The 26,020-nt window shown below is 52.2% G+C and overlaps 1 protein-coding gene across 3 annotated transcripts; it reads right to left on the bottom strand.

The window, feature by feature from the left end:
• Positions 1-274: 274 nt before the first annotated feature.
• Positions 275-26,008, bottom strand: HPS4 (HPS4 biogenesis of lysosomal organelles complex 3 subunit 2). Of its 3 annotated transcripts, none has more exons than XM_057745476.1 (14): positions 25,947-26,008; positions 23,836-24,365; positions 21,474-21,564; positions 19,915-20,058; positions 16,071-16,178; positions 15,497-15,613; positions 13,926-14,020; positions 12,325-12,397; positions 10,386-10,422; positions 9,634-9,730; positions 8,144-9,059; positions 3,716-3,848; positions 3,213-3,321; positions 275-1,592 (listed from the first exon to the last, which is right to left on the bottom strand). In XM_057745476.1, exons 2-14 carry the CDS (start codon positions 23,874-23,876, stop codon positions 1,421-1,423), a joined length of 2,133 nt encoding a protein of 710 aa, XP_057601459.1. In that variant the 5' UTR covers positions 23,877-24,365; positions 25,947-26,008; the 3' UTR covers positions 275-1,420. The 3 variants fall into 3 exon arrangements, with proteins under 3 accessions (XP_057601459.1, XP_057601458.1, XP_057601460.1); XM_057745475.1 differs by having other exon boundaries at positions 25,902-25,987; XM_057745477.1 differs by having other exon boundaries at positions 25,898-25,963.
• Positions 26,009-26,020: the final 12 nt, after the last annotated feature.

Here is a 26,020-nt window from a genome sequence, read left to right as displayed (position 1 = left end):
GCCAGTGACAGGAGGGACCGCAGAGAGGTGAGAGGAAGGATGACACAGGCCTGATGTGCCGTCCAGCCCTGCTGAGCTGGTGCTCCCTGGGACAGCCCGCCACCCTCGCACACACACTGCGCTGACACGCGCCCTGCCTCTCCTGGCCACGCTGGATCAGGCAGGGCAAAGAGGGACGTGACCACGCAAAATACACACGTATGTACATATATACATGCACATCTTCATCCCTACTTTGTCCCTAGAGATGTTACTGTTTCTCAGAACTCAGTAGTGTTTTTGGCTATTTTATTTTTAGCCCTCAGAAACTTGTTTCAAGAAAAAGACACCATGTCATAAACATGAGCTGCCCACTCACTGACATGAAGTTATTAACGTCACAGTTTTCAGATGGAATCTCAGTAACTCCAGTAAACACCTGGTTAGGATTTTGCGACAGCTTTTCATCTTGTGACCTGCATCGTATTATTATAAAAGGCTGGACTACAATGTAACAGAAGTGATTTTTTCTAAGTACTGCTCCCGCCCAGAGAGACACAAATGCTGTTCCCTTTCACGCGGCTGCCACTGAAAAGCACAGTTCTGCTTCTGCACCAAAACCTTTTAGAAACTCCTGTTTGGGACACTCACTGAGGAGGAACCAGCAGCACAGCCCACTTCCAACCAAGGGGCCCAGTCTGGCCTGTCGTCACCCAGCTCTCGGTGCCGGCACCCCAGACTCCCCTCCGTGTTCTCAAGATCTGGCCCCACTGCATGGTAATCTGAAGCACAGGCTCCTCGTTCTGCGTATAGTTCCAGAAAATTCAAACAAAGTGGTGCCAGCATCCCTGCCTCCCTGCACTGGGCGTCCCGGCCTCCCTGCACTGCGCGTCCCGGCCTCCCAGGAGGACGGCTCTGAAGGCAACCTGAGAAGCGGGAGCTCTGGGCTTGCTGACAAATCCGCCTCCCGGCTGTGCAGCCACACCTCAGACCGGCCCCCGGCAGGCAGGGCTGGACAGATACTCTAGACGAGGGACCACGAGGGTCTAGAAAAAACGCCAGCCTGAATTTTTGTGGTCCTGGTTAAGGCTGGGGCGGAACAGCAGCAAGACGTGTCGGGTGCCCCCGGCTCAGCGTGACGGGGACTCGCTGGCCCTGTGCCCCTTGGGTGTGAGGAGTCAAGGTGCCCAGCCTGGCCCCAGCGCTGCCCACACCATCAAGTTCTTTACCATGTGCCCAGGTCCGCTGACTGAAAGAACCACCCCCTCCAACCCCAGACTGCAGAAGGAGTAGCAAACACTCAAATATCATTACACTCCTAAAAAAAAGGAACATTCCAAGAAAAATAAAATAGAGGGACTTTTCCATTTAACAAGGTAGAGCTTCCTTTGCTGGGGTTCGATGTGACAGTCATCTGCTGGGGTCATGAACTTGCCACAGTTCAAAGTAAGTTCACCCCGTGCTTCAGCAGCTTCTGCTTGGCTTTGCCCGGGAGGCTGAAGGCGCCGTCCTGTGGACTTGGGAAGCCGGAGCTCCGTGCCGCCACCGCCAGCTGCTGGAAGTAGGTTTCCTGGACGGGGTTGCAGCAGGCGTACACAGCCGTGGAGGCGTTCCTGTCGCAGGAGGAAAGGAGACCAGAGTCCGACGCTGCCCGTGCAGATCTCAGACCCCAGAGGCCCCGAGGACTGCTGGCCTTTGGCCCAGCAAGACGAGTCGTGGCCCAGTCACTCCGGCCTGGGAGAGGGGCGCTGCGGCCTGGGGTTACAGGCGTGGATCTGGAGTCACACACCTGGGTGCTCACCCCACGCCAGCGATTTCCTGGCTGTGTGCCCTTGGCTGAGTTGCTCAACCTTGCTGAATCTCAGCTTTCTCATCGGCAAAATGGACATGACAACACTCAATTTCCTCACTGAGGTTTTATGAAGAGAGTCAATGAGTAGGAACATATACAAGTTGCTTAGCCCGCGGGGAGTGGTTAAGAGATGGAGGCTGTTGTTCCTATTACTGTTATTCAAATGAGCTACGTATCCCAACGCTAAGACCCTCTCGGCTCCAAGGAGGGTGACATAGTGCAGGGCCACTGCGTGGGTGATGGGTCTGGGTTGCCGGTGTGGGGCAGCTCTGACTTAAAGCCAGAGGAGACGCATTTATCACGGAAAGAGATGCAGAAACATTGGCTGGAGGTGGCGCTGGGCAGCAGAAACGCCCGCACTCCTGTGTGGCAGGTGACAGGCATTAGAACCTGGTCAGCACAGTCGCCAAGCCCAGAGCCCACACCCCTCCCTCTTGGACAGACTGTCCCCTGCCTGGAACTGGAAACGTGTGTGGAGGGGCACATGCCTGGAGATGAGACACCTGGGCTCAGGTGTCTGAGTAAGAACGCGACCCTGGGGCGAGTCGTTCCTCCTGTTTGTGCTCCAGTTTCCTTGTCCATTAAATGAGGTTAAAAAGAATGCACTCGATCAAATCATTCCAAGCACTTAACTGAATCATATACGCAGAGCAGGCACCCCCCATTCTAACCATCTAACTTGCCTTCTTTTCTGTTACCGGTTTCATAAGGGAAGCATGTAGAGAGAGAAGGTAGAAATTTGGCTGGTTAAAGGCTGCAGATGCAGGAATGGGTCATAGGTCCAGGTGCGCTGGCATGCCGGTGTGGGGACATGCAGCCAAGTGAGAGAGCAACTTGTAAAGCAGCGCATTAGTACACTCGTTTTCTAGAAGACCATCAAAATAATAAAAAATTCTAATCATCTATCTTTTAGATGCAAAAAATAATAAAAACCAAACCCAACACAACCTGGAGTAACATTCACCAAACCATTAACCGTGGGTATCTTCGGGCATATGCCCGACATTTTACTTGAGGCACGTCTGGATGTTTTGGTCACGAGCACGCGGGACTCGTTAAGTCAGAAGACAGACGACAGCACTTCTGAGGCCCTTCCTCCCTCCCGGGTGACGGATGGACGCGCCGAGACAGTGAAGGCCTCAGGTCCCCTCCCTGCTGCACCCTGCAGGGTCTGAAGCAGTCCGCACCCCAGGACGGGACCCGGCAAATACAGGACACGGGAAGCACCAGGGCAGATGACAGCACCCGCGGCGCGGAGCAGGCAAGGCCCTGGCTGCTCCCCAGACTGTCCTGTCCCTCCTTCTGTTACGAATGAGACTCTGCCCGGGACCAAGGTGGCTCCGGTGCAGGGCTGCGAGTGACCCGGGGACGCCCTGCTCACCTGACGGTCACCTCATAGAGTGCGGGCAGCTGGGCGAAGTCGGAATGCATCAGGCTGACGGCCTGGAGGAAGCGGCGGTCCTGGGCCGTGGCCACCTGTGGCAGGTTGGCTTCCGGAAGAGGACACAAGTCGTGAGTGGCGGGACCCCTCCCCCACAACATCCCCCAACCCCACGACCATAAACTGGGATGGAGCGAGGCCCCCGGCCAGGAGTGCACGGGCCCAGGGGCCACGGGACAGAGGCCGGGGCGCTGGGCCCGCCAGCTGCGCCCACCACGGAGCACACGCTGCCCCCGACGGTGGGCGACACGGTCTCTGCACACGAGTGTCTATATCAGGAGGCGACCTCATCACAGATGTGTGAACAGGCCTGTGCTTCTCTCAAAATGTTGGAGAAACAGTCCACAAGAGACAGACAAAGGGGTATTTGCCAAGAGAATTGAAGCCCCCTGGGAGCTGGGCCCTGGGTTCCGACCCCCAGCACCTCCCGGGGGGCCCCTTACCTGCCAGCACGTTCTGGACGCGGTCGTAGTGCGCGAAACCGTAGGCTCTGGCCACAGGGGCCGCCTGCTCCCGGGGCAGCGTCTCGTTCAGGTGCACCTCCAGCCCGTTGAGTGACGCCAGGCTGCCGTGGTACTGCAGGACCGGGAGGGGACAGGCCACCCTTAGCCAGCCACCCAGGGGGTATCTGCGTGGCTGCCTGACGTAGCAAAAAGGACTCTGACGGGTGCTTTGACCTGTTTTTAGAGAAGTCCTGACTTCTGCCCTTATGTCTTAATGCATTTCAAACTTGTAGAAAAACCAGAAAATAGAGGGCAGCAGAAAAATAAAAGAATAAAAAAAAAACAAGAAATGGCCCGACATCTCACCATCCAGGCAGAACCCCTGGCGGTGCCCCGGTGCATCTCCTAACCACGGCTGTCGTCCGTACACAAGCCCACCCCCTGCTTCGGGACCGTCTGCAGCGAGGCCACCTCCCTCCCTTGTCCCTAGAATGGTACCAGCCACTGTTCTCGAAGGACTGAGAAGCGGGGGTGAAATGGTTTTCTGTGCTCTCTGACTTAGAGGAGGAACCCAGCTGAGGAAGGCCGTCCGGGAGGTGAGGCCCAAACACGGGTGTTTTAAAACACCTCCCAGGGGATGTCACCTGCAGGTACAGTTGGGAACACTGGACGGTCCCATTTTGGGTGATTTGTTGTTGGTTTAAAAGATGGAGTCAAGCCATAAGTGATGACCGAGACTAGCTCTGCGACCTAATGATACGGCGTGAGCTTCGTTCCTCACCCTTGAACTATTTCCCCACAATGTCACTCTTGAACAGCTGAACTCCATTTTGGGCCCCACCAAGTACACCCCTCATGTCCCGATGGACTCGGTGTGAAACGGGGCTCCTGGGGCTGCCCCGGGGCTGCGAAAGGCACAAGGAGCTGGCGCCCCGATGGAGGACCTCCTGGCTCGGTCTCTTCCAGGCCTGATGACCGGGGGCACGTTACTGGGTTTTCTGCACCTCGTTTCTTTTTCATCTGCGCAACAGGAATACTGCGGGGCTGCCGAGTGGCTGAAGTCAGGTAACATATACATACTGTACTCTCTACAGTGCTACCCAGAGGGGAGGCAGTTTCCTGAAGTCAAGATTATGAACATTTTCATTATTGAAGAAGTGGTATCTCTGCCATGAGCACTCATCCCTGGACTATTCCACAACAGCTGTGTGAAAACACAAGTGCATGTGAAAGGTACACAGACACAAAGAGAATGTTCTGAGGTGAATATCACTGAAGCTAATGTGTTATCTTGCAGAGTGTCCTGGACTTAAATTAGCGTTTCTATCTGATGTCATGGAAAGGATACTTAAAGGCTTTAGGTTTGGTGCCAGGGTTTATGTGGTGCGCTCATCTCTGTGTCCCCAGGGCCCAGCAGCAAGCCTGGCTCCCTGGTGCCTGGTCAGCAGCCACTGGGTAACTGGATAGCACACGTGACCGACACCACACCGTCAGCCACGAGCTGTGTGGGCTGAGTCCAGGGTGCATAGGAACAGGACAGGGAGACAAGCACACCGTCCCCTGTCCGGATCCCTGGAGCAGCCTCGCCAGCAGGGTAAACAGAGGCGGATGAGGCTGCGTGTGCACGTGTGTGTGTGTACAAGCTTCACCATGAAGTCAAACCACAGCCTCGCCGAAGTTTCTGGACCTCAGGAACCTGCAGCAATCATCCATCCATCCCCAGTGGGTGCCCAGGGGTGGGACAATGGGGACAGAATGGGCCATGCTAAACCCTGAGCTTTCTCTGTAGGCACTGAGCGCCACTTCCGGAATCTTCTGCCTAACGTGTACTCAGGATAAAATCACTTAACCATCAACGCAGTTAATCACAAGACGCTACACCAGATGACACATGGATAATTTTCTACTGGTAACCAAGTGCTTTCATATATACAAGGGGTCAGGAAACCATGGCCTGTGGACCAAATCCCATTTTTGTGTCCATAAACCATGTACTAGAACACAGCCATGCTGCTTATTTACATATTGTTTTTCGGTTGTTTTTGTACTACAACAGCAGCGTTGAAGAGTTGTACAAAGCAGAAAACATCTGCTGTGTTCCTTCACATTAAAGTTTGCCAGCCCCTGAGACACGCTACCACACGCGTGATCCTCACAACAGCCCTAGGAGACACGGAGCTGGGGCTGTTCCTGGATCCTCCGCCTTCTAGCCCACAGCAAAGCCAGTGGCTCAATGTCACTGTGTCCCCAGACACGCAGAAGAAATGAAGCAGGAACACACATTTACCCAGAAGCACCAGTTTCACGGGAGAGGGGTGCTTTTTCGTCTTTGATGCGAACACATCAACCTCAGGCTTCATCTACTCTACACACACAGCTCTGTCCTACTGTAGTGATGAGTAACGGATCCGATCACTGCGGCTGGAGGTCAGTGAGGTGATGGTCCTGGGTTCTGGGCAGGAAACGCTAGTGGCTCTCTGCTGCCCCCTGGCGCGAGCCGGCTCTGCTCCCCCCCAGCCAGTGCCGAGCTCTCCGGGCTGCTCCGTCCTTCACCCAGCTCCCGCCCCCACCCGCAGCAAACAGAAAAGGTGGCAGCTGATCCACTGAAAGCCAAGATGGGAAAGGACACAGGGAGCCCTGGCGACTTGTCCTTCCTAAGGGGGGCTGTGCTCCCGGTCACTTCTGAGCTGTCGTTTACCATGCTGCAGGGGGTTGGCTTCTGGACAGCAGCAGAGGGTCTGGAGGGAAACCTGGTCAACTGTTTTGTGTGCAGATCCGGGACAAAAAGGCAATGAAAGCTCTCTGCCGATTATAAAACAGACGCATCTGATCAACTGACTCCACTATCAAACCAGCAAGCTGATCAAAGTTCATTATGCCCTGCTCTTTTTAGAAGAAACTAGTTTTCTTTTTCTATAAAACTGCATTCTCTTTCCTACCCAACACCAAACCCTACGTTCCATGAAAGCCAGGGAGGTCGTTGTCCTGACAACAAGGATGGGCTGTGACAGACTGAGTACCATGTCTGCGTATTGAGGGCCACAGAAGGCAGGGCCTTTACTCGTTCACCTTCCCACCTACCATGCCAAGGTCAGATCCGGGGGGAGGGCAGGGGTGGGGGTGGAGGACAAGAAACAGGCAGGAATTGTGGACCCACCATGCACCTTAGGTCTTGATCTCAAAGAGACGGTTTTCTTAAGGGTAAAATGGGAGTTACCATGTCCCCAGAGCTGTTCCAAGGCTCGGCTAAAGTAGCAGATGTAAAGTATTTACAGTGAATCCAGAATACATCTTAATTTGCCTCCTTCTCCCAGAGCAGCCTGTGCTATTTTTTCTTTTTCTTTTTGCGGGGAAGGTAAAAAGAGAGAGATGGTATCCACTTTACTGCACGCAAACACTGGGCCTGCAAAATGCCGCATCTAAGCTCAGCGCTAAGCAGGACAGACTCTGAGACCAAGGCACTGGCTGGAAGAGGGATGTGCAGAACCACAGCCCTGGGTCCCTGAGCTGCTATGATGAGGAGGAGATGGAGACGTTGCTCAGGGCTATGGGGAAGGAGGCGGCTGGAAGCCCCCACTCGGAGAGGGTGCTGGGGGGCCTGTGGAAAGGGCAGAGGAGCCAGGCAGGTGACGAGGGGCACAGGCTCTGCCTCCAGACTGTGCGCAGGACCCGCCTTCCCTCCATCGCTGCGCTCCAAGGGACCCACTCGCTTATGGAGGGTCACGGGCCCTGCATGCTAATAAGACGGGCTTAGAATAACATAGATTTAAGAACAGAAACAAGGCAGCCCCAGGACACTATTCGCCCTGCAGCAATTTCAACCTGCTGTTCTTACCACTGCTGCTTCCCTGCCAACTACAGCGAGGCTGTTACTATGGCAACTGGATCCAGCATGGGCCCAGGCCCCAGAGAAGGTCAGTTTACCACGCAAAGTGAGGAAGCGGCTGGAAGGGTTTGACAGGAGCCTTCTGGAACCCGTTAGCATTTCAGGTGTCCGGGGCCTTCTGGAAGGAGCTTCAGATGGAGGGAAAGCCAGGGCTTGCAGAGGACCCCACCCAGGCAGTGATACACGCAGCCTCCGGCCACACAGAGCCTAGGGCCGCCGGCCTGGGAGTGAGGCCGAGGGTGGTCACCGCCTGCCTTACTGCACTGCACCCCCACGGGCGGACGACCAACCGGAGGCGCTGAAGAGGTGGAAGAAGATGGAAAGGGCGCCTGCGGCTGCCTTTGCACTTGGCTCTGTGCTCAGCACCGGACGCTCACTCAACCCCCACAAACAGACAGGGCCGTGGGCACCACTCACACCCACTGTTTAAACAGGGACGTTTGGCACGAGGTCACCCAGCTGATGGCGGAGCCCCCCCGCCCTGTGCCGGCTCCTAGGAGGCAGGAGCGCACCGCCCGGGGCCGGCAGGTCTGCACACTCACCACCTCCTCGATGGCCGCGCCGTCTCCCAGCAGCGGCTCCTCGGCCAGCAGCGACAGCACCAGGCCTTTGACGCTGTGGGTGTAGAGGTTCATCCGCAGGAGCCCCGCGCAGGATGCCGGGGTGGCCCCGGGCTCAGCTCTGTCTGCGGAGGGGCCGTCGCCTGGCGGGTCTGCCGAGCCCGAGCTGCGTTCCGGGCCGGGGACTGAGCGGCCCTCGGAGACCCCATCGCTGTGCTGCTCCTCGCCTTGCGCTCCCACAGGCAGCTCAGTTCCCGTCTGCCTCGAATCCAAGCCAGGCGGCGACAAAGGCCCGCGCATCCTGCCGGGGAGGTGGTCTTCCCTGGGGATGGGGGCTTGGCTGCTGTCACCAGGAAGGTCTCCAAGCTGTTCTAGGCCTCCATTCTGCATGAACACCTCAGGGGTGGAGGGAAGGAAGAGGCCTCCGATGGCTGTGCCCTCAGGCCGGGCCTTGGGCGGCTTGGCTTTGGGGTTACCGGAGTCACTGACAGGTTCCCCGCAGCCAGGACCCCCGCCATCGGAGGCAGCATAATGTGAGGACGCTCCCGTGTCCTGAGCTTCCGGGATGTGGACTTCAGACAAGTCCAGTTCATCTCCCCTTCTGGACAAACCAGGTTCCTTCGGCAGGGAGCAGTCGGGCCCCGGCCTCTTGGCCCTGGCGGTGTGGTGTCGTGTGGCGGGCTCGGTGCCCTCCAGATCACAGCCAGACCAGAGGCCGTTCTCCCCGCTGCTGTCTGGCCAAGTGACATCAGGAGATGTGGGCTCAGGGGTGGTCTCCGAGATCCGAGCCATGGAGCCCACGTGTCTAGGGGCATCTTCTTTCAGGGCAGATGTGCTCAAACCCTCTGGAGGGTGCTGGGCTGGGGGCTCCTGAAGTCTGGCTGACGGCGCCGGCGTGCTGGCGAATAGGAGGGTGTGAGGAAGGGCTGCACCTGAGCACAGGCAGGGCCCTGCCTGGGGGCAGAAGCAGTGCTTTCCTGGGAAGCACGGCCATCGGGAAAGCGGGCGCTGAGGCCACAGAGCCTAAGCGGTCATGGTCAGAGCACAGGTGTAAACATAGGGCAACACCTGCCCCTCAGGGCTTCACGCAGTGACACCAGGATCACCTACTGCAGACGGAAGAGCCCACTGAATCAGGCACCCATGTCTGGAGGTCGGCTATCAGTCGGGCCCTGTACTGGGTGCCGCACATACACTATTCCCAATTTTCACGATGAACCCATGATGTAGAGGCTCAGGCAGGGAATGGACTTGCCCAAGGTCACACAGCTGACAAGCAGCAGATCTGGGATTTGAAATCTATACTCATCTCGCTCTGCCATGTGCCCTGATCTCTATGCTGAAGCTCCAGACACCCCTGCCAAGGCAGAGAGTGGAGAAGGAGTCATGGGAGGATGGGATGCACCAGGACAGACCTGTGGGAGGGAGTGCCCGGCGCACGGGTTAAGAGGGGCCCCTGTGAGCTCCCTTACCTGGTCGTGGGCTCCCTGGGGAACTCACGGAGACTGACGGCTTCCTCTTCGGTCAGGAAAACAGGCATGATCTGAACGTCTGGAGGGAGCGCCTCTCCTAGAATTGCAAAGCGACGTGGCCAGGGCCCTCCCCTGGGCCAGAGAAGACAGAGGGGCAGGGACTGTTCTTGGGGTGATGCATCCAACCCACAGCCAGCTCAGGGCCACGCTCTTCAGCCCAGAACAGAAGCCACAAAACTGCAGCTACAATTTCTGCCATCGGCAGGGAAAAGCCCACGTGAGCAACTCTGCTCCCAGGGTGATGTTTTGTGGAAGAAAATCTAGTGGCACTTCAAGAAAGGCAGAAACTGGAAAAAAGCACTTCCAGCTGACCAGAGGGGTCTGCCCCAACTTATGCTTTAAAATAAAGCAAATCCCCCTCTTGGGGGTGCCTCCACTGCTGCAAAAGGTCTCCCTGGCAGTGGCCACCGACGTCACCCTCTCCTAATCGTGACCTTCTGGAACGCATCTGAGTAGTCTCATAACGGAGAGTTAGGGAGGATCTGAAAACGCGGATCTAAGAGGTGTGCCTAAAAGCAGCAGCTTTACAGCTGGGATTCTGATGGGTAACTGTGTCCTTGAAGCTCTATTTTCCCAATCTCACGAGCCGATGGAATAACCACGTGGGACTGCTCGGCCTTTCATGTGACTTGGATAGGGCCGGGCAGCTTGAAGACCGTTCCCAAGATGTAACAAGGCACCTGACTGCTTACCATGTTCCTGCGGGGCATCCCCTCCTGTAGGTTTTCTCTGAAAATAAACACACAGAGAAGTTGACGCTGGGTACCGCATTCTCTCCCTGACCCAACCATCGGTACCGCACAGCGCCATCTGCTCAGGAAACGTAGCCAGGCCCAGGATGCTGGTCCCAGCCACAGGCCAACAGCAAAGCAGATGGAACAGAGGCTCCCCCAAGCTGCCTGCTCTCCGCCGTGGCTGGGGTCAGCGGAGAGCTGGGCCCACGCTGGCTGGGGCGGCTGCGCCACCCAGGCTTCTTCCTGTTCTGATTTCTCAGTTTCTCTTCTCTGGGAATAACAGCAAGTGTTCACACTCCCTCTCAGACCTCCAGGGAAGTCATCTCCTGGAATAAAGCCACATCTGCCACAGCCCTGGCCGAGAGCTCACACAGATTATGACAAAAGTGTGAGGGGCCTGTGACCCTCACAAGCGAAGGATTCAAGCTAAACGAGGTGTGAGGTCAGATCTCTCGTTCTGATTTACCGTCAAGGTGAGAAACCTGGGAATCTCCTCAAAAGAGCTTTCCAGCCATCTCCACCTAAAGATTCCAAAAGGACTCACCAAAACAAAACAAAAACCAAAAACTGCTCTTCTAGCCAAAATGACTTTCACGCCTATGAAATGCTGAAAGGCTTTCTTTTTTCTCTTTACATAAACTAATTCTAGACAAAAATTCTTTTCAAAAAAAATCACATATAATTGATTGAATCGCCCACAAGCCAATCCTGTTAACACTGGGCACCTTTCCCTTTAAGTCTATGCATTTTTTTTTTAACACTTTGAGGCCACGGATTATATAGAACTTTATTTTTCTGCTTGAAAGAGTGACACAGTTTCTGTCATTAAAGCATCTCTGGCCATTTTCAACAGGCGACTAACACGTTACGAAGTCTGCAGTGGCTGGTGCAGGAGGACGTGCAGCTTCCCTGCTTGAGACCAGTGACCGGCCGCCTGTCTGTAAAGGGCGAGCTAGTAAATATTTTCGGCTTTGTGGCCACACAGTCTCTGTCCAGCTACTCAACCTGCAGGTGTGGCTCGAAAGCAGGCCAAGAAGACTCTGTAGGCAACTGGCCCACAGCCCAGTCTGCCAGCTCCTACCTTAGACGTTTAAGTTATACCTGATTTTTCACTTTCATAAATCCTGTCGTGATAAAGTTTTGAGTATAAACCTTTTTCAGCGGCCAGATGATTTCTTTGGTACTGAGTCCTAGAGCTGAACAGTGAGGCACAGGAAGGGCACCCTCAGTCCTCTCATTATAAACAGGTTACCAGGAGGGTGGTCCTGACGCCACCTGCACCGCCCTGCGAAGGAGGCCGGAGAGCGCCCCATGCACGTTGTGAGTGTCTGCTGACTTAATAAGTGTAAAACCTTAGCCTGATGACATGCTTAAACCCAGACTTTCACACGCTAAGAATCAACTAGCAAAACAAAAGAAAAAACTCAAAGGAAATATGCCAGATGCCAGCAGTGATTATCTCTACGCAGCCCAATTGTGGGCAGTTTTATTCTCAATGAGCATATATCACTTTTCCTTCATTACAAAAACAAGTAAATATAAGACAGAAGTATTTTATAAGTTCCTGTTGTCATAAGTCATCTTTTACAAGTCTTGTTCTGAAAAAGCCAACATCTCTTTGACATAAAGCCCATCCTTTAGAGAAGTCAAACTCTTGTAGCTCCACTTGGATGGGAGGAAAACCAACCATCCAAGTCTACCACGCAGAAGACAACGTTTCCTTTCAGCTTTGCCAGTGACCTCACTGCAGGGAAACCACATAGATGGACCTGGGGTCCTGAGAAGGACAAAGCAGCCGCCGCCCCCACCCATCCAGCACGGGGGAACAGCCTCGCCTGATTCAAAGACAGACTCGTGGGATGAAACATCCCAGCCGGGCAGGGGGGCTCTGCGATACCTGGTCCCGACGTGCAGCTCGATGAAGCAGGACCTTAGCCGTGACGGAGGGTGGCAGCTGGGTGCTAACGATCCTGGGAACAGGGACACCATGAGAAGAAACACACTCAGGACTCTGCATCAGAAACATTCCCGAGAGCCCGTGGTGGCGAGGATCTCGGGGACGCAGCTGGCGGGAGTTTCAACTGGGAAAGCCCCCTTGGTGGGGGTGGGGGGCACTCTGGCTGTTCCCTCAAAGTTTAACGTGTCCAAACCCTTGGACCCGATTTGTACCAAGGTGTGTGCTTAAGAATATTCATGACAGGGAAAATGATAAAATCACTTTTTAAAATGGGTAAACAGTTTAAATGTCCATCAAAAAGAAGTAAATTCATCCCAGCACCACTGTGACACCAAAAAATGTGCAGCTTTTACAACAGCGAGGTGGACCAATAGGGAATGAAAAAGACATCGCTTCTATACACATTAGGCGAGGAACCATACGACCCCATTTACAAAGACAGCAAAAATAAGCAAAATCATACACACATACGTGCGCAGGTGTGTGGACACACACAGAACAAAGAGGAAGGACGCTCAGCACACGGCTGGCAGTGGGGGCGGTGGGGCGGGGAGGCAGGGGAACTTCTGTGCGCTGCGGGTTTCTCTCTCGGTTCATTTTGTTACCATGAGAATGTGTTCACGCATTAGATGTATGATTTTAAAATAACTAAGAAATGCAAAATAAGAAAAAAAATCTCTCTGACACCATGTTGCTGGTGAAGCCTGGCGGCACCACAGCTGATTCAGAGCCGTCATCCTGAACAGAAGGGCGGGGAGGGGCGCGTGCTGAGGGCCCGGGGACAGGGACTGCGCCCCGGCCTCCTACACCGGTCATCTCATTTCCTCCTCCACCAAGTATGTCCAGTTCACAGAGGAGAGAGCGGAGATAAGGCAACTTGCCCAAGGTCACTGGGCTGGGAGGAAGTGCAGCCAGAGCCCCAGAGCGCCTGGAGAGCTCCTCCAGGGCACGTCTCTCCGGTCGCCAGAGAGCTCCTGCCTCTGCTGTGAGAGCCGAGCCTCCTCGAGGCCTGGAAGAGGCGCCTCCTCGAGGCCTGGAAGAGGCACGGAGGGCTCTTGGACTCTCAAGCTCATGAAGAGGCTCTCCAGCTGTGTGAAGAGCGGCCGTGCTATCTCAGGCCAGCTGGAGATGGACCCGGCTGGCAGGCTGCAGAAACCCGAGCAGGTGCTGTGGCCAGCGCACCAGGGCCCCGGGCAGTAGAGGAAGGGCCTCCATGCCCCCTCCTGACAGTGCTGGTGGCTGCCAGCCCCAGGGGTTGGAGACCGACCACTCCAAAGGAAAGCCCCACTGGAGAATTTCACGGATCTCTTCAAAGCTGCCTTTTTTATTCCTAACTCTTGTGGACACAACAGCTTCCAATTCCCCAGCCCTGCCCAAGGCAGGCAGGGACCCTAAGTCAAATCTAAACTACCCACTAGCTGTCAAACAAGACCACCTGGAAGCGGCCACACGCCGAGCCCCCGACCCCGATCTGGAGGTGGCCGGGGGGTGGGTGCTGCAGCAGGGGGAGGGGCAGGGCAGCAGGCGCCGGCATCACTCACAGTCCCTCATAGAGGATGCAGCCGGCCAGGACGTGGGGCGAGCGCTGGCAGCTCTGCAGGATGAGGGCCGCCTTCAGCAGCAGCAGGGGCTCCACCTGTGCCGGGCAAGAAGCACAGCGCAGTCAACACGCTCACCGTCCGCAAGGGAGGAACGGGAGCGGGGCTCCGGAGAGCAGATGGACAGCTCAGAGCCCAAGCCTGGAGGGGGAGCGGGCTGCACGGTGACAGCTGTGTCATGCCTCTGACACCCAGAACGGCTGTCACCACAAAATGCCAAATTCTTGGAACAAGGAGGCCTCTCTGGAAGCTGGAAGGTAAAGTGAACACAGCATATGGCTCTTCACAGGCGACAACGCATGTGCCCAAGGAGACCCTGACAGAGAGGAGAACCTACCCCTCAAATTCAGGTCATGGTGCCTGGTGAACCCACCCACCCATCCTCTATCCTCCCCCTGAAAACCAAGCCCCCCTGTGACACAGCTGGCATGATGTCTGACCAGTTCCCGTAACTGTTCTGTAACAGAAAATGAAAACATCAGGGCCTTTCACGCAGGGGTATATGCCTCAGCCCACAGTCCTTGTAAAAAGTCCCTAAAAAGACCAGAAAAGGATCTTACCCCGGTCAAGAGTGGCCAGCTATAACCAAAAGCCTCTTCCTCTTTCCCACTGGGCAGCAGTTAGAACTGAGCATTAAGGAGCCAAGCATGCAGTTGAGTTAATTCTTTCACAGACTCAAGAAGCACCCAGGCCCAGCCGGCCAGTGTGGAAAGCTCTGGGCCGACTCCAGGAAGCCCTCCAAACAGGAGCAGAAAACCCGTCCCCATCTCTAGCAGCATCCCAGTGCCACATCCCTGTTAAAGGGACACAGTCAGTGACAGCAGCAAGACCCAGCCCACACGGAGGGGAAGGCTCCCATTCCCGAGATGCTCAGGATGCAGGCAGGCAGTTCTCAAGGAGCAGCGCTTCGCATCTCCCTTTGGCCGCCTGATGGTGAGGGTGTGATACTCACCAAGATCAAGGCCACTGAGCAACAGGCAGTGCAGGCAGCCAGACCAGCCGCGCAGGTGGCCTCCTGTCACCGCATGTCGATGGGAAGGGCGACAGCTCGGAGACAAAACACCCCCCAGCCCCCCCAGTCCCAGATTCTGCAGCCCTGGTTTTAAAATATCAGCCCTGGGCCCTTTTGGATGTTGAGAATAATTAAATCACATAATGATACTATCAAGAAGAGGGCCTTCAGATTACTGAGTTCAACACCTCTGGTCATTAGCCAAACAATAACACCCTTTGCTGAGTATCTGCTTTCTGTCATTTACGTACTGTCCCATTTCAACATACGAACAGTTCTGGGGGGCAGGTCTTACGCTGCAGCCATTTTACGGGAAAGGAGAGTGAGGCTCTGAGAGGTGACCTGACTTGTCCAAGCCCACACGGCTCGGGAGGCCTGCATGGAATCGGAGCACAGGTCTTAACAACTACGTGGACTGAGACACAGCTCATTTAAGGAGAAAAACACGTGTCCAGAAGCCCTGTTCCTATCCATGCAACGAGCAGGGGGCTGAGCCCATTACTTTTGTTTGGTCCAGGTTCCACAGGGAGTTGAATATCTTATGCAGGTCACCGGTGTTTCTCAGGATCTGGTCAATGAAGACGCCCCACTCGGTGCTCAGTTCTTCCCGAGAGCAGCTCTGAAACAGAGCAGCTGGAGGTCAATACCGGAGATTCCGAGAGACACACTCTTCGGCAAGGACTCAACCACCAGCAAAACTGTTCCTACACAGGAAACTGGCCAGAAGAGAGGGCCTGTTCTGAACTCCCCACCCTCGCAAGGCCCCTACCTACCGCCCCTGATAACCTGCCCCCAACAGACCAGGGCGCCTGGGGGCGGGGAGTGGGGGGAGGGCGGCAGCCTGGCCCTGCTCTTCCCAACCACCCTAGGAAGGAGAGGACGGGCATAAACGTTTGGGTGAATAGGACTCATGCCAGAGGGGAAGAAAGGCATCCGACAGGGGCTCCAAGGGCCCGTGACCTTGTCACCGACATGCTGTGTTTATGTAAAGTGTACCAGAGCCCCGGGTGAGCGCTGTGTTCTGGCAATATTGGTTTTGCTACAGAGGTTCCACGTAAGACTCCTCGACACCATACCTTGTAGGCCAGAGAAACAGGCCCATTGTAAAAATTAAAGAAGCCGATGAGCTGATCCAGAAGCTGCTTGCAGCTGACATCAGGGAGTTCCATGGCACAGCCCAGCACCTGAAAAGGAGGACAGGCATTTTCCTTTTCTCTGAGGCCAAGCCCGGAATCCTGGCATCCAGGGCTCGCTAAAGCTAGACGCCGCTGGCCCACTGAAATCCACCTTCTGCAGTGCAGTCCAACACCCTCCACCAGCCATGCTGGTCTCCCCCGGAAACAAATACTTTCTGTACCTACCCACGCTGCCCAAGCTGCAATGTGCCCCCCGCCCCCCTTGTTCATTTGCCCAGGATTCCCCCCCGCTCTCCCTCCACCCCCACCCCCAGGACGCCTGTTCTCATCACTCCAGCCAATGCCAGCCTCTTTCCTGAGGCCTTGTGTTGTTAGCACTGTTATTTGGACACCGGATGTTTCATTTGGGTTTCACTGCAAACACTGGACCCAAACTGTCTCATGAATGGCCAGCCCGTCTCTCCAGCTGGATGGAGTGCTTCCAGAACAGGGGCCGACTGCATCTTCGCACCAGCCACAGAAGATAATCACTTGCTCAGTTAGGAAGTAGTCTGGGCCTATGTTTAAAGAGTCTGAAGAAACCTCATATTCTTTGACTCAGTAATTCTACCTGCAGGAATCTTTCCTAAGGGGATTATCAGAAACTTAAACCAACAAACCAACCCTCAAAGAAAACAAACAAACAAATAAAAATGCTCTCTGACGGTAAGCGCCACTGAGGCCAGGATCTTCATTTTGTTCACTGGTGTAATCCAAGTGCTGACAACAGTCTGGCACCCAGTAAGTGCTTGTCTCCCCCAGTTAATCCATAGGCTGATGAAATCCTAATAATCCCACCAGCTTTTCTTTAGAAATTGACAAACTGATTCTATAACAGAAATACAAGGGACCTAAAATATCCAAAGCTGTCTTGGAGAAGAATAAGTTTGGAGGATTTCCACCATCTGATTTTAAGACTTATTATAAAGCTACAGACATCAAGACAGAATAGTACTTTTATAGAATCTTCAAAAAGATCAATGGAAAAGAATAGCAAGCCCGGAAGTAGAGCCATACTTTAATGGTCATTTGGTCTTCAACAAAGGAGCCATCAGAATCCAATAGGAAAAGGAAAGTTTTTCAACAATGGTGCTGCATTAACTGGACATCCATATGGGGAAAGGACCCTTGACCTCTGCTTCACACCATACACCAAGATATATCCGAGGGGGATTACAGACCTGAATTTAAAAGCTAAAACTATGAAACTTACCAAAAAAAAAAAAAAAATTGGAGAATGTCTTCTCCAATGGGGTAGGCAGTGGTTTTAGACAGAACACAGAAAGCAGTCACCGTAAAAGATAAAACTGATAAATTAGACTTCATTAAAACTGAAAACTTCTCATCAAAAGACATTAAGAAACTTAGCAGGCACACCACAAACTGGGGGAAGATATCTTTAAAATGTATATCAGACAAAGAACTGGTATCCAGGATATATAAAGAACCCTACAACTCAGGAGAAAAAAAGAAAACCCAGTTTAAAAAATGGACAAGAGCTTTGGACAGATTCTTCCCTAAGGAAGATATACAAATGGCCATGAAGCACATGAAAACGCCTTGATATCACTAGTCATTGGGGAAATGCAAATTAAAACCACAATGAGATACCACTTCACATCCAGCAAAACGGCTAAAATTAACAGACTGACGACAGTACTGCTGGTGAGGATATGGAAGTGTCTGGGATTCTCATACACTGTTGGTGGGAATGTAGAATGGTGCAGCTGCTTTGGGCAAAAGCCTGGCAGTTTCTTGTAAAGTCAACACACACCTACCCTATGACCCAGCAATTCCACGCCTAGATATTTACCCACGAGAAATGAAAACATATGTCCACCAAAAGACTCATATAGGAATGCCTTCTTTTTTTCTTTTTACTTTACTGAAGTATAGTTGCTTTACAATGTTGTGTTAATTTCTGCTGTAGAGCAAGGTGATTCCATTATACATATATACATATATATACATTATTTTCCAGATTCTTTTCCATTATGGTTTCTCACAGGATACTGAGTATAGTTCCCTGTGCTCTACAGTAGGACCTTGTTGTTTATCCATTCTCTGTATAATAGTTTGCATCTGCTAATCCCAAACCCCCAATCCTTCCCTTCCTCTGTCCCCCGCCCCCTTGGCAACCACAAGTCTGTTCTTTATGTCTGTGAGTCTGTTTCTGTTTTATAGATGTTCATTTGTGTCATCTTTAGATTCCACATATAAGTGATATCATATGATATTTGTTTTTCTCTTTCTAACTCACTTCACTTATGAAAATCTCCAGTTCCATCTGTGTTGTTGCAAATGGCATTATTTCCTTCTTTTTTATGGCTGAGTAATATTCCATTGTATGTATGTGCCACATCTTCTTTATTCATCTGTTGATGGACATTTGGGTTGTTTCCATGTCTTGGCTATCGGAAATAGTGCTGCCATGAACACTGGGGTGTATGTATCTTTTTAAATTAGAGTTTTGTCCAGATATATGCCCAGGAGTGGGATTGCTGGGTCATATTGCAGCTCTATTTTTGGTTTTCTGAGGAACCTCCATGCTGTTTTCCATAGTGGCTGCACCAATTTACATTCCCACCAATAATGTAGGAGGGTTCCCTTTTCTCCACATCCTCTCCAGCAGTTATTATTGGTAGACTTTGTGATGATGGCTGTCCTGACTGGTGTGAGGTGATACCTCATTGCAGTTTTCATGTGTATTTCTCTAGAGCCTTATTCTCTCTCTCTCTTTTTTTTCTATTTGGCCTTGCCGGGTCTTAGTTGCAGTGTGTGCGATCTTTGTTACAGCATGCAGGCTCTTTAGTTGTGGCATGCAGGATCTAGTTCCCTGACCAGGAACTGGTCATTGGGAGTGCGGTCTTAACTGCCGGACCACCAGGGAAGTCCCTCTAGAGCCTTATTCTTAAGTACCCCAAACTGGACACAGTTCATATGTCCAGAAAAAGGAGAATGAAAAAGCAGACTGTGATGCACTCAGACTAGGGAATACTGCTCAACAATAAACAGGAATGAACCGCTGGTACACGCAACAATGTGGACGAATCCCACAAGTGTTAAAATAGAGGATAAAGGGATGAACAGATAGATGTGTGATTAAGCAACTATAATGAAGTATTCACTGTAGAATCTACGAGGTATGAGTATTCACTGTAAAATTCTTGCAAGTGTTCAGTACGTTAGAAAATTTTCATAATAAAATATTGGAAATAATACCTACAAAGGTGTTATTCCCTTCCCCTCAGGAATAAATGTAAAATAAGAGGAGGCATGAGACAACAGTACTTTAGAGTCTGTGGTACCACTCGCTGTAAGTGGGGTTTTTTTTTTCCTTAATGGTTCTTTGAAACCTAACACATATGCACCAGTGTCTTTGAGTTTCAGGCTCCCTTCCCCAGTAAGCGTGGAGAGTATAGGGAAGTATAGAGTAGAAACAAGAAAAGATGGAGATGAGAAACTCAATTTGCTTCACAGAACAAAGAGAATTTCCAGAGGCTGACCTAAGTCTTTCAGAAGAGAGGAGAAAGCAGCCGTGTGCGATGCAGGATGTGTTAGCAGTGTTTTGGAGAGAGTGCTCCGTTCTGACACAGGAATCGTGGAGGACACGGACGCAGCACACGAGGGGCAGGGAGGAGGCAAGCATTACTTTGTAAACCCCACCATCACAATACATCTCACCAAGATAAGAGACCCTGGGTAGAGGAACCCCGCAGGCACTGGTTCAGCCTGGTAAACTTACCCAAAGGTAATCGCCGTCAACCTTTATGGCGAACTTAAGGTTCCGCAGACGGACGAGAGTGGGGGGAGAGCCGGAAATGTCAGAAACGCAGTGGACAACCCCGGCAATCTGTCCACAGAGCAGCTCCTGTTGGTCAAGCAGGGTCTAGGGGAAAGGAGCCAATTCCAGACATGAGGTTGAAGTTCCTGAACTCCTGTGTCATTCTTTAGAGCAGAGGTTGGCAAACTGTAGCCTGGAGGCCAGATCAGCACTGCTGCCTGTTTTTATATAATCTGTGAGTTAAGGATGACTTTCACATTTAAAGGTTTTCAAAATAACAGCAACAAAGACAGAGACCTTACGTGGCTTGCAAAGCCTAAAATATTCCCACATTGGCCCTTTTTAGACAAAATTTGCTGAACCCTGACCAAACTGTCACAAAACACCCACACTGACATTTTTGTCCCTAGGATTACAGGCCTGTGCATGGGTTGGAACGTGAGCCTTTAACCCCCTTGACGTCCCCTGCGGAGTGGCTGGCGGAGCCTGGACTAATCCCCGTCCCCAGGTCAGGGCGTCAGCACGTGAGCGCAGCACAGCCCTCCTGACCCCTTCCGCGCTACCTAAACGGCGGGGCGGACGTCATGCGCTGCAAGGGAAAACCCAGAACATGCGCCGAAAAGAGCGGAACTGGAACCGAATCAAGGCTCCAGATCTCACTCCTAGTGTAAAGGAAATGCCCTGGGTAGAAGGCATTAAATGATACTGTCGTGAGGAAGTATCCGCCCAATCCAGAGTGGGGGCCGTGCTGACGTTCTCGGCCCGCGTGACCTGGTTTCCTCAGTCATGCAGTGGCCCAGGCAGAGGAAGGCTGGGGGCTGGGCGAGCAGGGCTATGCAATAAAAGAGGCTTGAAACACAAAATGACCGAGTGGGGTAGGTGGACCTTCTTTGGATGCTGATTTGGGGGTGGGTGGGGGGAGAGAAAGAGGGAAGGAAGGAAGGCCTAAGTAACATCTAAGATAAAAAAGGCAAACTATGAATATAGACTGTATCAGATAATATTACTGTTACTAATTATTGTGACTGTTGCTGAGTGGGATGTTAACAAAATACATCCTTTTCAGTTAGCCGTGTTACTTGATACTGGTGAGATGATACCATGTCTAGGATTTGCATCAAAATACTCTCAGGGAAAAAAGAAGGGTGGGAGGAATTAGGATAGGTTATATCACATGGGTCAAGCGTTGGTCCTTGTTGAAGCTGGTGATGGGCACATGAGGGCCTATGATTCCCTCCTCTTTACTTTGGTGTAGGTTTGGAGAAAAGTTTTTAATCCGATAGGGCAAAGAGAGAATTGTGATGGTAACAGAGAGCCAGAGAAGGCGAAAGTACTGGGCTGCTTGGGCATTTCAACACCAGAACAACAACAAATAATACAATTAAGAACAAAAGCATATTAGTGGCAAATGCCCGGACTATGCAAGGAGAACTGTCCATGTGTAAACCTTCCCTAGACCTTTGAAAAGTCACCACTTTGAGGCAGTGGACTGCCCACCGAGAAAATGCTGTGTGGCTTACCTGAGGCGGATAAAAGTAACAGATGCCAGCTCTGGTCGGGTCTCCTTCTCCCTTCACCTTGGAACCATCATAGAGGAAAAAATAATTCCACCTGCCAAGAGAACAGAAGGGAGCCGTGCTTCCTTCCATCCTGTGAGCCAGGCCTTGTAAAACACAGCTTCCTACTGCCCAGCCCAGAGGGACTCATGACTCAGTATTTGAAAAGCCTTCTGGTGCCCCCAGAGGAGAAGGAACCCCAGAGCTACAAAAAGATAAAATCATTTCATAAGTGCAGCCGAGTCGAACTAAAAATATGCCTCTATCCAGCTGTCAGACCGTCTGCCCCAAAAGACAGAAGAGCAGCTCAGGAAAGATGGGGCGTCCACAGTGACGCCTCTTATTTGAGACACAACCTTAGCTCTATAACCGTGTGGTTTGGGAAAGTGTCTTTGAAGGCTCTGATAACGAAGTAAGTTAGGGATGTGTTATTCGCCCTCACAACTGCTGGGCACGAGATCTCCGGAGGTACCCCTTCTACCAGGAATTCATCTAACACACATTTGCTGAGAGCCAGCAGTGTGCGCTGCGTTTGCCAGCCCTGGGGCTGTGGTGAGAAAAAGGAAACAGGAAACATGTAGTTTGCACGCAGGATAGCAAGTCTATAATGGGAAAGTGGGGGCATCTGAGCGTTCAGAGAGGCACCACACCCCTCTCTGCCTGTCAAAACTCCACCCCTGAGGACTTCCCTGGCGGTCCAGTGGTTAAGACTCCACACTTCCACTGCAGGGCTCACATGCCACGTGGCCTGGCCAAAGAAATTAAAACAAAACAAAACAAATCTCACCCCTCCTTTAACACGATCCCTCATGCAACTTCTGATTTCCTCCCTGTGGCGGAAGCTCTATTCTCAATTTCCATAACCCTCTGCTCTTCCCTGAAGACTCAGGGCTACTCTGTGGTATAACTATAGTTACCTCTTTAAGACTGAAAAGCAAAATCCTCCAGGCTGGACCTGGGTTTTAACCTCTCAATCTCTGAAAGCACACCCGTCAGGCCAGAGCAGTGACTACTCTGTCACCTGCACTCTTCTTCCCTGATCTACGCCCTCCCCCTGCCACTTCTCCCTGGCTCCCACTTTATCTTCCTGGTGACCAGCACTAACTCTATTTCTCGCACAGTGTGCTTTCCCGAGTTCTGGATCTCCATGTGCAACTGCCTGCAGGGCACATGCAGATCAAAGAGCCTCACAGATGTTTCAAGCCCAGCTCAGAAACCCCACTGCTGGGTGGTGAGCATTTTGTGTTGTATAGAAATATCAAATCACTGTGTTGCGCACAGTGTTATAGGTCAATTATACTTCAAACAGATAAACTCACAGACAAGATCAGGTTTGTGGTTATCAGAGGCAGGGGGTGAAGGAAAAGGGGACTGGATGAAGGTAGCCAAAAGGTACAATCTTTCAGTTATAAGACAAATAAGTACTAGGGATGTAATGTACACCATGAGAAGTGTAATTAACACTGCTGTATGTTACATGTGAAAGTTGTTAGGAGTAAATCCTGAGTTCTCATCACAAGGAAAAAAATTGTTTTTCCTTTTACTTTGTATCTGTATGGGATGATAGATGTTCAGGAAACTTACTGTGGTAATCTTTTCATGATTCTGTAAGTTACAGGGCTGTATGTCAATTACATGTCACTAAAACTGGAAGCTAGCTAGCTAGATAAATAAATGAGTAACTGAATGAATGAATGAAACCCCACTGCTGGGCCCCATTCTACCCTTTCCTTATGTTCCCTGGGTGAAAGCGCCCCACTCTTATGGGCACACAAAAGAAAACCTGGGTGTCGTTTTGAACCACACGCTGATTATCAGTCATAAACCCTGCTCATTCTGTTGGAACCACACCTCTCACTTTCCTCTCCTCCATTAACGTTTGCTGAACCAAATGAAGACAGGCTTAACCCATTTGGGGTTGAGAAGGGAACTGGGTTTCAGGCAGATGTTGTGTAATACCCTTCAAGAGCCAGTCTGGCCACACCTCTTCTCATGGCGCAATTCTGCACCGCCACGACTTCTTGTCTCTCCAAAGTGAAGCCTCCAGTGCCCGTGACATTATCAAGGCTGGCTGCAGGATCCAGCCACGGCTTTCTCTTCTACCATCTACCAGCAATGCTGGACTCGTCCAAACCCTGCAAGAGGCTCGTGCGGTCACAACACATCAGCTTTGGAGAGAAATGACCCTTGATTTGCTGCTCTGAGGAAACTTTTTTTTTTTTCCCTTAATAAAATCAAGATAATCTGGCTGGGGATTCTCAGTTCACCCAAAACATCCGTCCAGCAGCCTGGCAGGAACTAAACCCCCGCAGGCCCTGCTACTCACCAGGAGGCTGACTTGGTCTCTGTCGAGGCGGAGGTGGCCATTTACTCTCCGGTGGCCCTCATTCTCTTTATTTGGGTTTTCTTTTCCAGTCTGGCTTCTTTCTCCCCAACAGTGACAGTTCCTCCGGGTCCCCGATCCGCTGAATCTGGATGTGGAACGCTTAGGTGTTTTCAGTCGTCAGCAGTCACTTGTCTAGTTTTCATTCAGCACGAAAGTGCTGCTTCCCTTCCTTGGAGGCCCTCCGGTCCCATCAAAACCTCCAGCCTCTCAGAACGCTGGGAAAGAATGTAATAAAGCAAGAGAATTCTACCAGAAAGTCAAATCCACCAGCCTGGTTCCATGAGCATCAGGTCTCTGGTCCTCTGCAGAACAGCCCCTTCAAAGAGCTCCTCACCAGGGAAGCCCAACAGGGGAGACGCATGCTGAAGGCAGTGCTCTCAGGCGATGTCTAGCGTGTCTCGTTCAAAGCCATTCTGAAAGTTTCTTTAAAAAGTTTTGAAGCTTCCCGTTCAAACATCAGTCCCTTGGCCCTAAAATAAACACAAGGAATAGATTATTTCAGAATCCCATGAGTGAGCATGTGACTCAGCAGGGTTAAGCAAATGGCATGCTACAAAAGAGCTTTCCAGAAAGCTGAAAAAGTGTGTTTCAAAAGTGTGCTTCAATCCATAAGAGAGGGGAGCAAAACCTCAAAGTCAGTCCTGTAGTTAACTTGAAGAGATATGTCACATGGAAGATAAAATTAAATAACCCGTGTGAAAAAGCTCTGGGTGTCAAGGACAGCTATACAAATGAGGTGGTTGCCGTAGTAATAATGGAACTCAAATTAAGGAACTGTCACCTTGACGGCCCAAAAGTAATCTGAACATGCAGAATCGCAGAGCTGGGCAAATTTCCAAAAGACAAAAAGAGAATTTAACAAGTGGCTTTCAAACTTCCACAAGAGGAAAGAGAACTCAGAGTATCATGAAATTTCAGACTCAGAAGGGACCGCTGGCATCACTTACTCTAATCCTTACTCTCCTTCAAAAACTACCTTGACTGTCTCTTGGCTTACTCCCTCCAGAGACAGGCAGTTCACAGTGTTAAATTTACCCTCCCACCAAGCTGAAACTGGCCTCCCAGCAACCTCCACACACTCTCCAGGAAAACAAAACAAGGTCTAATCCTTCCACAAGTCAACCCTTTGGTCACTTCTGAACTGTATCCCTACTGTCACTTTCTCCAAGCTTAATGTCCCCAGCGACATGGTTTCAAATGCTTGCTAACCATCTGCCATCCTCCTGGGAACACAAGAGTTTTTTAAAGCTCTTTTGGTAGAGAGAAGTCCCTAGAGAGAACACCACCGAATCTTTAATGGCCTGTAAAACCTCTGTCTTTTCTCAGCTCTCGGTATGTTGTTGGGCGGGGGGCACGACGACGACACTCCCTAGGGTCCTACTTATATTCGGATAGATGCATATTCGGATGCCTGTGGAGGTGGCATCTAAGCCCGGGGACCCAAGGACTGCAGTTATGAGATCCCCATCCCTGTTCCCAGAGGGCCGGGCCCTATGCTACCAAGGTCCACTAGCTTATCTCTAAAAGGTACATAAGAAGCCGGTAAAGGGCCGGGGATAGGGCAGGTGTTGGGATGTGGACAGAGAAGGCTCTGGCCCTGGGAAGTGGCAGTAACGATCGGGGCAGTCGAGACGTGGCCGGCAAAGGCCTGGGGGTGGCGGTGATGGTGTAGGAAGTGGCCTCAGTGTATCAGCAGAGCAGGAAAAGAGGCGCGAATGACTGGGATGGGCCAGGAAGCGATCGGTAACCGCCGGCGGCAGTGGGAAGTGTCTGGCCTCAACTCTAGGGGGCTGGGACTGGTGGGCAAAGGCGCGGGGGCCAGTCTGGGCCCGGTCACAGCGCGCAGGGGCCGCCAAAAGGCGCCACCGGCCGGGGTCCCGCCCTTGGGTGTCCCCGCGCCGCCGGGCGCCGCCCACCCGCCGGAGTAGCCAGGCAGCCCGGGGGTCGGGGATCAAGGTTCGGGACTCGGGACCCGAAGGTCTCAGCGACTCCCGCCGTATACCTACGCGCGCGGCAGAGAGGCCCCAGGGTCGCGCGCCACCCGCGCTTACCGCCCGCTAAAGTTCCCGCAGAGCAGGCGCGCGCCGATGACGTGGGGCCGGGCGCGCCCGTGACGTCAGAGGCC

Source organism: Hippopotamus amphibius, chromosome 8, assembly GCF_030028045.1.
Source record: "Hippopotamus amphibius kiboko isolate mHipAmp2 chromosome 8, mHipAmp2.hap2, whole genome shotgun sequence".
In the NCBI taxonomy this organism is placed as follows: Eukaryota; Metazoa; Chordata; class Mammalia; order Artiodactyla; family Hippopotamidae; genus Hippopotamus; species Hippopotamus amphibius.
The sequence above is the reverse complement of the archived record's forward strand: the minus strand, read 5'-3'. Positions and strand labels throughout refer to the sequence as shown.